Source organism: Saccoglossus kowalevskii, chromosome 21 (genome assembly GCF_978046115.1).
Source record: "Saccoglossus kowalevskii chromosome 21, keSacKowa6.1, whole genome shotgun sequence".
NCBI classification, from domain to species: Eukaryota; Metazoa; Hemichordata; class Enteropneusta; family Harrimaniidae; genus Saccoglossus; species Saccoglossus kowalevskii.
The window spans coordinates 16,834,690-16,851,825 of NC_140661.1; the positions used below are offsets into that span (position 1 = coordinate 16,834,690).

General features: G+C 37.2%; 1 protein-coding gene across 1 annotated transcript; it reads right to left on the reverse strand.

Moving 5' to 3' along the window:
- Positions 1-6,612: 6,612 nt before the first annotated feature.
- Positions 6,613-16,713, reverse strand: LOC144343704 (uncharacterized). Its single transcript, XM_085495342.1, has 7 exons — positions 15,845-16,713; positions 14,194-14,386; positions 13,658-13,905; positions 10,157-10,451; positions 8,927-9,083; positions 7,722-8,178; positions 6,613-7,294 (listed from the first exon to the last, which is right to left on the reverse strand). Exons 2-7 carry the CDS (start codon positions 14,343-14,345, stop codon positions 7,071-7,073), a joined length of 1,533 nt encoding a protein of 510 aa, XP_085351468.1. The 5' UTR covers positions 14,346-14,386; positions 15,845-16,713; the 3' UTR covers positions 6,613-7,070.
- Between the last annotated feature and the right edge of the window lie 423 nt (positions 16,714-17,136).

A 17,136-nucleotide genomic window follows, 5' to 3' on the forward strand; every position in this document is an offset into this window, starting at 1 on the left:
GATTCGATAATTATCTTGTAGCCAAGAATATTATACAGGATGCGAGGATAAGAGCTCTCCTACTTCACCTAGCGGGGGAAGAAGTTTTTGAAATTCACCTCGGATTGGAGCAGGCGGAAGACGAAACGTACGCACAGTTGAAGACAAAACTGAGTGAGTACTTCGCGCCAAAGTGAAGTATGAAGTGTATGTGTTTCGCTAGGCAAGTTAGTTACCATCAGAAACACGTGATAAATTTGCTGCTAGATTACGACAGCTAGCCAAGAACTGTGAATTTCATGAGAAAGAGAATGAAATAAAATCTCAGATTATACAGAAATGCATAAATCCGAAAAATAAGAGAAAAAGGATTAAGAGAGCTGAATTTTTCCCTTGATGATTTATTGAAATATGGTCGTTCACTAGAAGCCACTACAGCTCAGGCACATAATATGTCTACAGTCAATGCAGGGGCTGAAGCACCTAGCAATGTACACACAGTACACAGAATGACCCATTACAAACTGAAGAAATTACACAAGCCTAGGGGGCCTGGTAATGGTGATAAAAAACCGTCATGCTGGGGTTGTGGTGGTAAATGGCCTCATGACAAAAAGGAGAAATGTCAAGCTTGGGGAAAAGAATGCAGACAATGTCATAAGCAGATTCATTTTGTTAAATATTGCAAGTCACAAGGGAGAACAGAAAATATTTTTATTTCTACTGAACCAACCACAGTCTACTCATATGGGCAGGAAACATATAACGTTGACCTGTATAGACTGCATCAAGTATTTCCAAAACACAGCCATATAAATACAACCTTCAACTGAATGGGGTACCGACAACCATGGAAATTGATACGGGCGCAGCAGTAAGTTTGGTAAGTGAGCAGCAGTTTAAGAAACTGAAAGTTGGTCAGCAAGCATTACAACTACACACTGAGGGACTACCCAGATTGAGAACATATGCAGGAAATTGTATTAACCCCTTAGGTCAGACAGAAATGGAGGCACGTGAAGCAGATACCATACATAAATTAAAAGTATTGGTTGTACCAGGTAATGGTCCAAACTTGATAGGCAGAGACTGGTTAGAATTAATAAAACTATACTCGCCACAAGTTTTTCATCTTGATGGAGAGTCATGGATTAGTAAACATCCAAAATTGTTCGAACCAGGATTAGGAACCCTGAAAGACACTACCATCAAGCTGCATGTTAATCCTGAGATAACACCAAGATATATGAAAGCACGTACTGTACCATTTGCCCTCCGAGATAAAGTAGATAAAAAGATTGATCGCTTAGAAAAGGAAGGAGTCATTAGACCTGTATCTTACTCAGATTGGGCTTCACCAGTTGTACCTGTACTTAAAGCGACAGGTGATGTTCGCATATGTGGTGACTACAAACAAACTTTAAACAAAGCCTTATGTGTTGACAGATACCCAATACCCAATGTTGAAGATTTGTATGCAAAGCTTGCTGGGGGTAAATTCTTCACTAAGTTAGATTTGAGTCATGCTTATCAGCAATTGCTATTGAATGAGGAGTCACAGAACTTGACAGCCATCAATACTAACAAAGGTATATATACATACACACGTTTACCCTATGGTATATCAGCAGAGAGACCAGAGAACCATGGAACAGACAGTCCAAGGCATATCAATGACAGCAGTTTATATCGATGATATACTGGTTTCTGGACTTACCGAAAAAGAGCATGAAGAGAATTTAGATGAAGTTTTGGATCGCTTAGACAAAGCTGGACTCAAACTAAAACGAGACAAGTGTGTGTTTAAGAAACCATCAGTCACTTACCTAGGACATTGCATTGATGCTACTGGTATTCGTCCTACAGAAGAAAAGGTGGTAGCCATACAGAAAGCTCCAGCGCCTCAGAACAGAGAAGAGCATAAACGTTATTTAGGTCTCTTAAATTACTATCATAGGTTCTTGAAGAATCTTAGCACTGTTTTGGCACCACTGTATCAACTTGGACAACAGAACTCCAAGTGGCAGTGGGGGAAACGTCAGCAGGAAGCATTCAGCAAATCAAAGGAACTATTACAGTCGTCTCAACTGTTAGTACACTATGATAGTGGTTTGAAACTAACCTTGGATTGTGATGCTTCTCCATATGGCATTGGATCAGTACTTTCCCATAGTATGCCAAATGGAATGGAACAACCCATAGCTTTTGCCTCTCGCATACTAGCACATGCAGAGAAGTGATATGCCCAGACAGAACGAGAAGGACTAGCAATTGTGTTTGGTGTTACCAAATTTCATAAGTACCTATATGGGCGTGAATTTAGCATCAAAACAGATCATAAGCCATTACTTGGTCTGTTAAAGCAAGATAAAGCTATATCACAGTTGGCAAGTGCCAGAATTCAGCGATCTGCACTTACACTAGCCAATTATCAATACCAGTTAGAGTATAAACCAGGATCTAATATGGGAAATGTAGATGGATTAAGTCGCTTACCCATAAAGGAACAACCAGGCAGTGTACCTGTCCCTGAAGAGGTGGTTCTTACATTATCAACACTGGATGGATCACCAGTAACGGCTGAGCTTGTAGAAAACTGGACAGCAAGAGATCCAGTATTATCACACATCTTAAAGTGGGTAACCCAAGGTTGGCCTGAGCAGGTTGAGGAACAACTGCGACCGTATATCAGACGCAAACAAGAACTCTCAGTTCAGCAAGGATGTATTTTGTGGGGGTCGCGGGTATAATTCCTGGTATAGTGCGCATGAAAGCTTTGGCTCAGAATTACCTATGGTGGCCAGGGTTAGATGCTGAAATCGATGACAGTGTTCGCAGTTGTACAGCATGCCAGGATTCTACGAAATCTCCAACTAAAGCACCATTACATGCTTGGGAATGGCCTAACCAGCCGTGGTTCCGACTGCACATAGATTTTGCAGGTCCATATTAAGGTAAAATGATATTAATCATTGTTGATGCTCATAGTAAATATATAGAAGCTCACGTTATGCCGACAGCAACATCCACAGCAACAATCAACAAATTGTACCAAACATTTGCTACGCATGGGCTACCGCACGTGATAGTATCAAATAATGGTACTTGTTTCACCAGTGAAGAGTTTAGATCCTTTTGTAAAACAAATGGAATAAAGCACATCACAACAGCTCCTTGCCATCCTGCCAGTAACGGGTTAGCTAAAAGAGCTGTACAAACAGTCAAGGGAGGTCTCAGAAAGTCTTCAGGATGTTTAGAGTCCAGATTGTATCGGTTTTTGGCAAGATACAGATTCACGCCACAGATTACCACAGGACAGATTCCTGCAGCATTACTTATGCATAGACATCCAAGATCAAGACTTGATCTTGTGCAACCATCACTTCAGACACGAGTATTGCATAACCAGGGAAAGATGAAAAAGAATTATGATACAAAAACAAGGGATTACACCTACTTTCGGTTATGCGGGAATACCAAAATGGATACCTGGAATAATTGAAGAGAAGTGGGGATCACTAACATTCCTAGTTAGATTTCAGGATGGAAAAGACATCAAGATCAGCTTAGATCTAGATGCCATCAGAGGAAATTACGCAAAGTGACCAAACTCAGAGTAAACCGAATATGGTATCTGTACCAATACGGATGCCTTCTATCTCGCCATCAGTGCCAGTTCCTAAACATGATTCGTCATCATTGAAACCGGAAGAACTTTCATCAGAGAATGTATCACCTACAACTACTAACAAATCTACTACATTGAAAGATGAGACAACAGATCCTATAAATGAACAATCGTCAGAAACTTATGCCTCGGTACCAGAAGTGCGTAGATCTAGTCGTCAGAGAAAATTTCCAGATAAATATGATATGTATGTTTAGTTACATTTTGAAACAGTGCATATGATAGGCCAGAATAAAGCCTGCACTAGGGTGTGAGCCTAGCGCCACCCACATTGTAGTTTAGTTGAGTTTTGCAGTATTCAGTACAAGTGCATGCAGAATGAACTGATCCAGAAAAGAATATTATATATTAAATCCCAATATAGACTGCTAGAGTGAGATTCACTTAGATAGGGAGGGATGTAGTATATTGAGCTTGGGTCGTATTTAATGACATGTACTTTATTACGTCATTTAATGACATGCGTAGTCTGAACGCCGCCATTACTGTAATAAACCAGTTGTGTTGTTTATACCGAGCTTGTATTCTTTAGCCTGTTACGGCCTTCGCTGCACCCAAGAACCCAACAGTGGTTATAGTAACACCGTCAATCAAAGAATTTGCATTGTTGGCAAAAAAACACAAACTGTACGTGTTTTACAAGATGATAAACAGAGGGCGAAAATTTTCCAGCACATTATGTCAACAAACAAATAAATTCTGTCGTGAATGAATGGCTTTAACTGTCTGATGTCCATGCAATTTGATTTTTACCGACAAAACAATCATCCGGGGAAGTGAAAAACTACATCGTTCTGTATGGCTGTGTTGGGTTTGGAGCACTGCCGCGGACGCAACTCATCGCTCGACCTCAACAACCGTTTTGTTTCAATGCGTGTTTCGCGTTTGACAAATTATTGATGTGAACATAAGCCTACTTTGCTATTAACATAAAATTAACATATAGTATGACATAATTCCTAAATTTTTCTCGTTTTTGTTTTAATATATTTATTATTTTTTTATTTTTTTGAAATTATTCATATTAGTTTGTTTGTTTTTTTTCAATTTTTTTTTGAAATTATCCATTTTTTATTAATTTATATCAAGTTTGGTTATTTTTATAATTATTTCTAATTGCTTGTATGTTTATTTTTGTTTTATTCTTTAGTGTTTTTCATTTGTAAGTTTTTTTTTCAAATTTATTTTGTCGTTGCTACTGTCTTTTTTTTATTTCCCGCATTTTCCATTCTCGTATTCTTTAAATATTGTATTTTATATTCTAGTTTTGTAATTGTTATTTCTAGATATATATATATATATATTATTTAAATTTTGAGAAAAAGGCTATGAAATTCTGTTTTTTATCATTCTGTATGATAGAATATTTTTGCAACCCTTGGCGCGCCGTAGTAGACGCTTGTTTGTAAACAATGAAACGTTATGGCCATCTGACGCATGCGCATGACGACACCCCGCTTTAAATATGCATGAACCACCAATTTAACACAGATGTGTTACTTATAATGCAACAAGCCGTTTTAATTGATGTTATGATAGAGTTTTGAGTTATCCTATCAAATGCATTTATTGGTTCTCAACAAAATCAAAATAATGTTACCATGTAATTTAGATTCATACTGGTCAAGGCATTTTTAATATCGGAGCGCGTGGGTGTGGATTTAGCATCCCTCCAGTTATTATGGAAAAAAATGTTCGGTGACCATATATATTTTTGTAATTCAATTCAAAACGTTACAGTAACCATCGAAATCAAATTACATGTAAATGGCATCACACATAAAGGTATACATGTTTGCTTGTTTTTTGATGGAAATTTAGCCGACCGTATTGCCCCCAGGGGCCACATGCCACGGCACTTAATTCCAAATGCCACTCTATGGATATGGGAGTCTAGTCTGACATTGGTTGGAACATTTGTAGTATATTTGGGAATGATCACTATGAAAGGCAAATTCGGTGGTCAAACATGTCAACAAATACACCAATAAAAGCACCCCTACTACGCTCACCACACTAGGAATTAAACTACTTTTTATAAAGTAATTGTTGATAGTTTCAAGTTTCTGATGGATAACAAATTTTAACTTCTATGCCCATTCATGGGAAGTCCATCATACCCAACTACAAGTGTCATGTTTACTAAATAAATTGTACTTTATTTTCATTATATTTCTTCAAAAGATCCGTTTTGCTAGTAAATGCCTTCCTCACACAACAATAAATAGAATGAGTTGTTGGTTGAAAGTTTAATGAGTCGCGTGCAGCTATTGGCTAAGTTTGTTTCACATATATTAAAGAACCATTGATGCAACAGAAGAGTATATTGGGAGGAGTTTACGGATTCGTGCTTTGAATGACTGGCTGCAAAATGCTGTTTCGTTGTCTTCAAGATGTAATCTCATATCTGTTGCTTTCTTGGTTGTTCAATTATAAATACATTTTTTGTGGCGGATGGAAAATGTGTTGGTTGTTGGGTCATTTGTTTAGACAATCTGTAGCTTGAAAGGTTATGGTCATAATCAAAATTCGACATGACGATGTCTTCTAAAAATATGGCATCGAAATGATTTCTGTGAATTTATTACTTTTGTTGATTCTGAGAACTATAGTCATCGAATATGATGTCGGAAAAAAGGTATACTGAGCAAGATGTATTCAATGTTACTGGCAATATTTCAATTTGTATTGGGAGCAAACTGTGCCAACAAAGCCAGTCGTTTTAATTTAAAAATTTCTTGAAGCAGATTAAATATAAGGGTATGGATTGCAAAATGAGAAGTTGAAATAGTGTTCAACAAACAGCCACAATTGTTTGCACACATTGGCATATATATACCAAGGATCACATGTATGAATGAAATGATGTCATTTGTCAATGAATGAAACTATCAAAATACAAAGAAAATGTTGTCATATCAGAATAAAAAGTAAGCATATATGAATGAATTTTAAAATTTTATCTTTATTAAGATACCTTTCATGTCAAATATTACATGATAGATTTTGATAAAATAAATAATTCCTTTTTGAAAAACCAACAAACAGTATATTAATTTGATAGCATGATAGCACTTGTATTTTTCAAACCCACCGAAACTGACCGATAACCTGAATTCTCCTTTTCCCACACAGGATAAAGCGTCATAAAAACGATGTCCGAATAATGTCCTCTCCAGGTGCCATCTAACCCGTTGTGTTAACCTATATTTCTTTGTATTTCACGGTAATATAGGCCAACATCCAGACTGGTAAATAGAGCAGTGTTATAGCTGCTTGTTCGGTGTACAGCATAGTGTAAACTAAAACTTATAAAACTTACATCGTTCTTGCAAAAAACAATCTAAGTTACAGACAATAGTTGAAGAACTAGTACCATCACCAAGTTTGAATTTTTGCATTTTCATCTAAGTGTCAAGCACTCCCGTAAACTAACTATGTTATGTTTCGAGTTCTCATATAGATAATCTAATAAAAAAACTGAAATCATATAGCTGTCTGGAAAATCTGAATCTAAACTTAGGATACCGCCTTGTTCACCTAAACCTTCGTGAATTATTTTCAGAGCCTTTGAGGTACGTTGCACGTCTTCAAAGGTATGATAGTTGCCATTGGTTAACAGCGTTCCTGTAAGATACAATTCGTGCATGAGATATAGTAAATATCCAGGATATAACTTTCTGTAAGCAACTCTATAAATACTACATTGTGGTAAGTAATTGATGACATATATTTAACACAGCCGGGTCTACCGACCACAAGTCCGATGCAGCAACCACTATACGACTAGTGACCAGCCCCAGTAGTGGTTGGCACCAACTACCACTCTCATGTACATTCTGATGAGAACCAATCAACAAGAAACAAAATCACAATGTAATAAGGAGTGTGATGTGTTGGTATTAACTGAGTGAAAAGTAAAAAAAATGCATATCCGAATTCAATTCAATCAAGTAATTATAGTGTCAGCACTAAATACATATGTAATTATTGTTATACAATTTCAGGAAGATAGAATAAAAAGATTGCCAAATAAAGTGTAATATGACCATACCTGTTTTCGGTGGAAATGAGACTGATGCCTTGATTAACCGTAAATCTCTATCAAATATCACCTTCCGAACATTGGAACTCAAACCAGGTGGCAGTATATATACCGGCGTGAACCCGATTTCTTTCATCCGTTGTTCTGTGCTGGTCACCGACATGCGAAGAATGTCTTCGTTTTGTTCCGCCCAATTATCACCTGATAGAGGGCCACTTGCACGAATGTTTATTTCAAAACGTTTGCTCCATTTGATGACTAGCTCTGGAAACATTTCCACAAAGTCGCCATATACAAACAGAGTCAACGGCACGTTAAATCTATACGCTAATATGGTATTAACTAGTCGTATCGCTGTCTTCAAATTCATTCCTATCTCAATGACGACGCTAACCATTGTATGTCCGTGTTTAGGAATGCATTTGTCTAGAATTGTTTGCCTTGCTCCCGGTGTGTTCTTTGGAATCTGTGGAAAAATAAGAGTGAAAAATAAGCGTGTATTTAGGGATAAATAAGTATTTTTTTTAGTTATACAATCAGGAATGATTTTATTTGTGTTCCACGGAAAATATATTTTCAGGAATTATTTTCATCTCTGTAAAGTATAATCAGGTTTATAATATGATAACAAGATTGACGCTATTTAATTTAGTATACCAGCTGGAATGATTATGACAGGTTAAAGTGCTGATATTTTGTATTTTATGAGCATTGCGTTACTTTTCGTCTGCACACTATTCAAATAAATACCTTATTTAAAGGGCGTTGGTCGTCGCACCGCGTCCAGTTTTGATATGGCACTCGTAGCGACGTACACAAAGTGTTCTTTACATGAAATTTGAATACGCGTTGTACGACCACCACTACCCTTTATGTATGTGTTTACGCAAGCGCTGTCGTTCATAGACGACACTTCTATTTCAGAATGGTCGCGCTTGTGTTGGTTTTCATGTCCCGATTCGTGACAATGTGACGTCGTCATTGCCTGACAGTGTCTTCACTACGTACGCAATGTACGCGTTCGTGACCAAAATTAGATACGTGTTCCCCGGATGTAAACCATTAATGCCAGAGTAGCACGACTGATGTTGTTGTACATGTCAAACCGGATTTCCTAGTGTGTTTCAAAGTCGAACACTGGCGAAGCAGAGAGCGAGTCGCCATCGCAACACAACAACAAACGAAGTAATTTATAAAACAGAATATCGCCTTACCAATATTTCGTGCATATCATCAAAGTCATCATATCTGCGTTTCTCTCCAATCCAGTCTATCAACTTCACTCCTGTAATTTCCATCCTGTCCGTTATCTCCATTTTTTCATTTGCACTTAGCCCAGTGGGTTGCCAATCATGTAACTCACCATAGAACCTAATACAGATTCATTGAAACAAAAATATGTACATGATGTTTAAGAACAGGACGTCGTTTCTATAGTAATACATTTGTGGTGATAATCTTGTAAATGCCTCGTAAATAAAGCACCTACCATGCCGTGCATTGCATTTACGAATCAACAATATCCGCAATGACGTCAGCTTAGTAGTTCGAGCGTCAACGTAAACTTTTGCCAAAAAAATTAAACAATCGTGCATCATTTTTTTCATATTTTATTCAAAATTATGATCGAAATCTGTAACCAGAAAATGAAAAAATAAATTTAATTGTAATCTTCCGAACGGTTTCCCCACAAATATTTATTTCTTTATTTACGTTAATTCAGGTTTAGTATTGTTGAATTTAAGCACCATTTGAACTATTCTCAGGGGCAGACATCCGGGCATTTTCACCGCTTGGCAACCATCACGGTGAAAACAAGGACCGAAAACTCCCAGAAAACGGTACTTTGGGATGGTTGTTGAGACTCCCCTGTGTAACAGTGTAACAAGATTATCCCTGCGTGTGTAACGCATATAAATTTGAATATTCAGGATTACTTCAAAGTTGAGTTCCTGTTGTTTTCTCAAATTTTTACCAGCTCTTCGCTCGGCGTTGCGCGTTCCTGAACAGTGCTCGCATAGCCCGTAGAAATACGTGGTACAGTGATGCGCGTCTTAGCAACGTGGAACGTCTTGCGACGTAGCTCTGTCCCCGAGGATAGCGGCTTTTGTCTGCGTAAGTGTGTTCAATATTACTGGCATATAATTACCCCATGCACTAAAGAATGAAGGCACAGTGGGAGAATTTGGCTGGGGCACTTCAACAGCTGACATAAAAGCCGCCACCTAGCAATGCTACGCTTTTGTGATGTATATGAATACAAGAAGGGCATACAACAATGTTTCCACACTATATTCGAAATGACAACTACCAGACAACGAAGCATTTTTTTAAAAATTGTTATGAAGATGCTTACACCCATCTACGTCATTCACAACTTGTCGCTGGTTTGTCGCTGGGGAGCATGGCATTGGAAAATTTAACAACATCACAAATTTACATACTTGTCTATCCAGTCAAATGTCCCATCTTCCAGCATCTTCTTAATTATGCTATACTCTGCGCCCTCAACGTCCAGTTTTAATATGACATAATCATCTCTATTAGTATTTTGTTGAATCCACTGTGATAAATCAACGACAGGAACCTGTATACGTCGTGATAACTTCCGGTTTCCGCCATCTTGAGCAGTTTTCTCGCTTTCTTCGGCGAATAAGGTTCCTCCACCCCACTGCTTGTCTGCATGTAGGTTTAGTTTACCAGGATACCATGCCCCTTCAAGGTATGCCTCTAATTTCCCTGCAAATACAAGTTGATATGTGGTTTCCCAAGTAAATTGTTATTGTATTATATTATACCAATATCTTGATGATGTTAGTCCATCGATTTGATTGGTCCTATTGGCTGATAATGCACACTTATGCTAAACAAAGTGGCCATGGAACATGAATTGACTATAGTTTTTTTTATTTTTAGGGAAATATTGGCAATATTAGAACAATTACCAAATTAAAAACATCTGAAAAATGTTATAACCATAATATTGCTTTCTGTCGGGATCTAAGTTGTGATTGTCGGTCGTTGGGTGGTCGTCGGTCGCTACACACACCCAAACGAACACCAGAACGCTGTTTTTACTTGTAAAACATATCTTGTTCTCTGTGTTGTGGCTTTGAAATGGATTGTGAACATCGAACGAAGAGAATACGATTTGTAAGTTTAACTGGTGACAAACTAGATGAGATTGATGGATTGTTGGACGAGAAAAAATATGAAAGGGGAGGGACTTGTTTTATTTTTATTTCGCCGGTAAGACCAAACTATTTACAATACGGTTTTCAATTTTACTGAAACGCTGTTTCCCATTTTTTTAACAGACTGGCTGCGACCAACTTAGAAGAACCCAGAATTCGAGTATCTGAGTGTTGAAGATCTCAACAATGTTTTACGACAGTTTTATGCTGTTAAGATGCGTCAGACTGCGAAGAAGTACGGGAGATCGGGTCTCAGTGCAGTGCGAGCGGCACATCAACTCACCGCCATAAAATCGGAATCTGATTACTATGCAAGACAGTGAGTTCAATGTAATATATCCACACAAAATCAAGACAGTAACATGTTTATTTTGGACTACGGAGCTTACAATATGGCGGACATATATATATTTTTTATATATATTTTTTATTTGCTCTTATAGGCCACTGGCCCCTTTTGCTTATTACAATACTGATGCAACAAATCTTTGGTCAAAGGTCAAGTACATCTTGTCTCAACTTAAATGCATTTTGTATAAAAACAGCTAAGTTACTAATAATTTCAAATGAATTACATGACATTAAAGAATAAAACTTATTTACAGATGGATTTGTATAAGCCCAAATGGGAATGAGCCGATTTCTAAGCGTCTCATACAGAGGACATATCATAATGAAATGATATTCGTCCTCTACTTCCATCATGTCACAGACTCGACAAAGTCTAAAATCAATGTCAAGCCCCATGATCCTGCCGCCCTCTATTGCCAATACATGACTGGAACATCTAAAGCATGATATTGTTCTTCTCAATTTAACATTACTAATAAATAATAAATAATCTTCCCTCTGGAATAGGACTTTGAAATTACAATATGTACGTAGTTTGTCTTTTGTACACACCTCCGCTCTCCAATTTTGTCTGAAAATATCATTTGCCCTTGACATGAATTGACAAAGAAAGGCTTCAGGGTCACCAGGACCCTGCCAAAACCACACTTCACCAAAACCAAACTCAAACTCAAAAAGAATAGATTTTATGTGTGTTGCCCATGACGTTCTGTCATTTTCATCAAGATTGAGCGCAAGTTTATAAGCTTGCTTAGCAACTCTACTTGGATGCATGCTTAATAGTCTTAGCCAGTATTTCATACACTTTTTGATTGTATAATTATATATAGGGTATCTACCACACTCTCCGAGTACTGCAACGTCGGATGTGGAAGACTTAACTCCTAAAAAAGCTTTGCAATATTTTAACTGGGCTCTTTCTACTACCTGATACCTATTATGTCCCCATATCTCTGATCCGTAACTCAAAATTGGTAAAATCATACCATCAAATAATTTAAAATAATCATTATATGGAAGACTCCCAGTATTATGTATCATGCGAAAAATTGCCCCCATCGCTTTTTGTGCTTGTCTTGCTAATGTATTTACAGCCATTGACCATGAATTTCTACTAGAGATCAATAAACCAAGGTATTTGTAGTAACTTACTGTATTAATCTGTGTCCCTCCAAAAGCCCAGTTTTCACTTTTCTTAACAATGCCCCCACGTCTAAAAACTATAATTTCTGTTTTACTTAAGTTTACCGACATTTTCCAAAGTGTACAAAATTTTTCCAAAATGGCGGACATCCCAAGACCAGACGATACTCGTTAATGGGGCGTCTCAAAAGGGTTATCTCATAAGTACAATAAAATGTGAATATACTACATTAACATTACAAGCAACTCCTTCAAAGGCTTAAATAAACAGCTTAAAATAGAAGGACTTGATAAAGTTGATATAAAATAGGTATCTTCAGGGAAGATTTGGAGAAGTTGGACGACGCCAACGTGCTTTGGACAAGTAACCCCGTTAACCTGCGCACGCGCAAGAATTGAGTCCCAAGCAATGATAACAACACACGCTAAAACGAAAAGGCTCACGGGTAGGCCCTTATTTGTAAACATTAACACGCTATGGCCATCTGACGCATGCGCAGGTGACGACTCCCCCGCTTTAATTGGGACAGTTTGGTTTGATTTTACGTTTCATTTTGGGAGCTCACAGTTACAAGCAGTATGATTACTCAGAGATCCAGTTTATTTCACAACTGTAATTTCAATAGGCCATTTACAGTCCAAATTGTACAAAAACCGGAATGAAAACGTGGAAAATATGTTGTTTTGTTGATCCATAGTGTACATGACACTGTTTTTCAAATGGCGTTGATGTAGTCAGTAGAAGGTCAGCAGGGTCATCATTTGTTATGCTAATTTTTGTGTTTCTTTGTTATTCTATTCACTGTGGATACGTTTTGTTTTCACGCGAAATAACAGAAGTTTCTATTTAATTTGAACTGTGTTGCGTGTGCATTTTAGTGTGCATTCGTTGTACAATTAAATACTGTTTTTATACATATTTATGTTCAAAGGCCATAATCATAATCTTGTAGTAGATGGAATCAAATACTTTGTTTTATTATCGAATTGACAATACACTGGTATAATAAAATAGCAACAACCCCCCCCCCCCAACACACCGACGTCGGGTGTACCACTCGATATTGCACAATTCACTCCATATATGCACTCGCCTACGGCTCGTGCTTATATGTCGTAAATTATGCAATATTACGTCTTATACACAGTATAATTATAATAATTTATGGTTTAGTTAATATATTATTTTTTTTAAAAAAATTTCAGATTATTTACATCACTGTATTTGTAATGGTATGCACGCGAGTTTACACTTACCTGAGGTATTCGACACGCCTTGATTGTGAAAGAACATCGTCTCACTTTCAAACGGTGCGAAATAAGGACGTAATTGAGGATCTATCTCAAAGGAATGGATAATATACTCCTTCGCCCATGGATACGTTTCACGAAACAAAAGTACAGAGAACGCCACGTTTGCCCCGCAATCTATAAAGAACCTCCTTGGGCTTGGTAATGAACCGATGGTATTCCATTTACTGGGTTGCACCTTTCTGTTTTCTACACTGAAAATAAATGTCCAGACATACTAGTACATGTTAACACGATCTTTTGTTGCACCAGGGTAATATTGCATGCCCTTGAACAGAATACAAATCCAGTAAAAATTGAAACATCAAAAATAAAGAAATATAAATTCAGTTCGATGGTGGAATACACGATTACGAATTATTTGTTGAAATATAACTTGGTGTGTGTATCAGCATGACTAAATATGAAAAAAAATATACAAAAAATTATAAACATTCCCTCAAAGTTTACCATTTTGTTAGTTAACATGAATTGCTAGTTACCTGCGTATTGGCTTGTAATAAAGTCTTTCATTGCTCTGACCACACGCTATATTGCAAACACAAGAGTATTGGAGCACTGCAATGATGTATGAAATCATAGAGAAAACGGAAGCGAAACAAAAACAGAAGAATAATTCTTTCAATCGTGCCATGATTTGCTAGCGACGACTTTGTATATTACGAACTACGTACGCTGTGGAGTGAATAAAAAGAAACTTTATACATATAGTTAAGATAGATGTAAAACAAGCAAGAATTATTTGTGCTTTTTATTTCTATTTCCCAAAGATTGGTTGCTCTTAGCACTTCGCAAACTGTTTCATTTCCAATAGATGAATAAACTAATCGTGATGTGATATCAATTGCAGTACATAGGATTTACAGCAAAGTTTTCATGTCTTCCGACTTTCGTATTTCACATATATATCGAACATGTTCAATTAAGCCCACAACACCCACAACAAGTTGTGTAATACACGAGTGCATAAACACATTAGAAACGTTGATATTTAACGCATGTTTATTACTCGAAATTGCTAAAAATATTATCAATAAGTTTGAGCAGTAAACATTTTCCTTATTAGACAATACTTTGAGTAGATGCCAACCTATAGAAATACATTGTACAATGAGTCATGCCAATCAATATACAGTCAGAATTATAATATAAACCTTATGGTAGTTTAGTTACCCTGAAACCTATGACCTTATATTTGCATGCCACAAATAAATATCTATACCATGTACTCCACACACGTGCTTTACGCTGCTACACTTAATCAGTTAGTATTTTGTGAAATCACCATGTCTTTATATGCATGATTTGAAATTGAATATTTATATATATATATAGACCATGTAGCGCCCGCACCCCCTGGTATCTGTCTTTATATTTATAACCATTCATGTATTTACACAGCATATTAACATAATTCTATTAGCGGCCTGACATGTGAGTGGTACAATAGGGAAACATGTCCTCTTTATTGCTAAGATAATTCTGTATATACAAATTATTGAAATCTATTATAATTCGAAGAACTTTTTTCCGTTTTTTTTGAAATGTGTAACATTTCACGCGAATCGCCCCAAGCTAGTTCCAAATTATGGCTAATTGCAGTAAATCGGAACACGAGTGAATCTCTGAATCCTCGTGTTTTGGAACACAGCGAGGAGACTCTGACATGCGAAAACACAATCAGGCGTGTATCCGGTCGACCGACATTATTTCTACGCAATGTAAATAATTAACAATTCGAATATTCAAGCAAATCTAACAATTCGCCCATCCAATATTTCACCTTGTACTTCCAAAACCCAAACGCATTGCTATCGTATAGTACAATATATCGCTAAATTGGATATCGATTTCTCTAGGGTTTTGGTCAAATTCATCTGGACTGAAATATTTATCTCGGTGTATAGTTGAAGACTAGAGTTCGGGGCTATATTTGCAATGAGGCTGTGTTACTCATTAGACTGCGCAAGATTAATTTGGCTCCATTCCACACACGAATCACACTACTAATGTACAATACACATTTGCATACGACCAACAGCGATGTCAATGAGATGGATGTTGCATTGTTGTAGTCTTTACTGAAACATGAAAAAAAATAATATGCTAAGTGCGAAAATATGTTGACATTACCTCTGTAATTGCCTGTTATCTCAAACAGCGTCCACACGCTACTCCAGCTGCCACGTGTACAATCACGCGAGGAGATGTTGAACAATACAACTGATATGTAGTCGTCTACCAGCAGAACTTTTGTTTGCGCTAGTGGTAATCAGATTTGTGTGAGTGACGGCTAGTTAAGTATTTAGTGTGATTGACAGGGGAACAAAGGACTTTGCTTATTAACGCACAGTCCCTCAATAGCCTGAAATGTAGGCGTGAGTAGCCCCCTCACCGGCCGAAAGGCATCAGACCTCACTAACGCCTGACAGAATATTGTATGTCTCGTTGGTAAGATCATTACTGTTCTCGCCTTCTTGCAATGAGTTTAAATGAATACTCATTTTGGTGGGTATAGTAACACCGTCAATCAAAGCTGTGTTTGCATTGTCGGCAAAAATCTCAGACTGTGTTCAACGAGATTATAAACATAGAGCTGATGTTTTCCAGCACATTATGTCAACAAACAAATAAACTCTGTTGTGAATGGTTACTCTTTGATGGCAGTAACTATCTGACGTTCCTGCAATTTGATTGGTACCGACAAAAAATCATCGGGGGAAGTGAAATCTCCACCGTTCTGTCTGGCGTGTGTTGGGTTTGGAGCACCGCCGAGGGCGCAACTCATCGCGCGACTTCAACAACCGGTTGGGAAACGCAAATACCTCTTTTGTTTCTATGCGTGTTTTGTGTTCGTCAAATTGTTGATGTAAACGCAAGCCTACTTTTCCATTAACATAAAATTAACATATATTATAACATAATTTTTAACTAGAAGCCTTCTTGATTCACATCCACTTTGTTTTGATTTTTGATACAAAAATGGTACTTTATTTGAGATGGTACTTTATTTGCCGAAACACGCTGGGGATCTTGTCGATTTCGACGACAGTGATATCGATTGGAAGATATATTGGAAGAGAGAGTATGTTGCTGCTGAATGCATGGAAAGGGCAACAACAAATTTGAGAAGGAGAAATCGACGCACCCATCCATTATGCCAAGGCCACACACAAACTTGAAAAACCTGCATCGAACGTAGTTTATGCGTTACAAACAGAAAAGAACAAATCAAAAAATGAAGTAGAGATGTAGTTTACCTGACAGGTATTTTAATTAGTTAATTAGAAACCCAAGATGACCTCCCTTGTCCACAAAACTATATATTTTCGGAAAGCTTTTTTTTAGTATTTTTTTATGGACATTGTAGTTTGAAATGTGCACATAATATGCTTTTTTGGTCAAAAGTTTTTAAAAAAAAACTA

Coding starts and splice junctions, on each gene's coding strand:
- LOC144343704 (XM_085495342.1), bottom strand. CDS start 14,345: ATGGCACGATTGAAAGAATTATTCTTCTGTTTTTGTTTCGCTTCCGTT. Junction 8,179..8,926: donor ATGATATGCACGAAATATTG/GTAAGGCGATAT, acceptor ATTTTTCCACAG/ATTCCAAAGAACACACCGGG. Junction 7,295..7,721: donor CTCATTTCCACCGAAAACAG/GTATGGTCATAT, acceptor TGTATCTTACAG/GAACGCTGTTAACCAATGGC.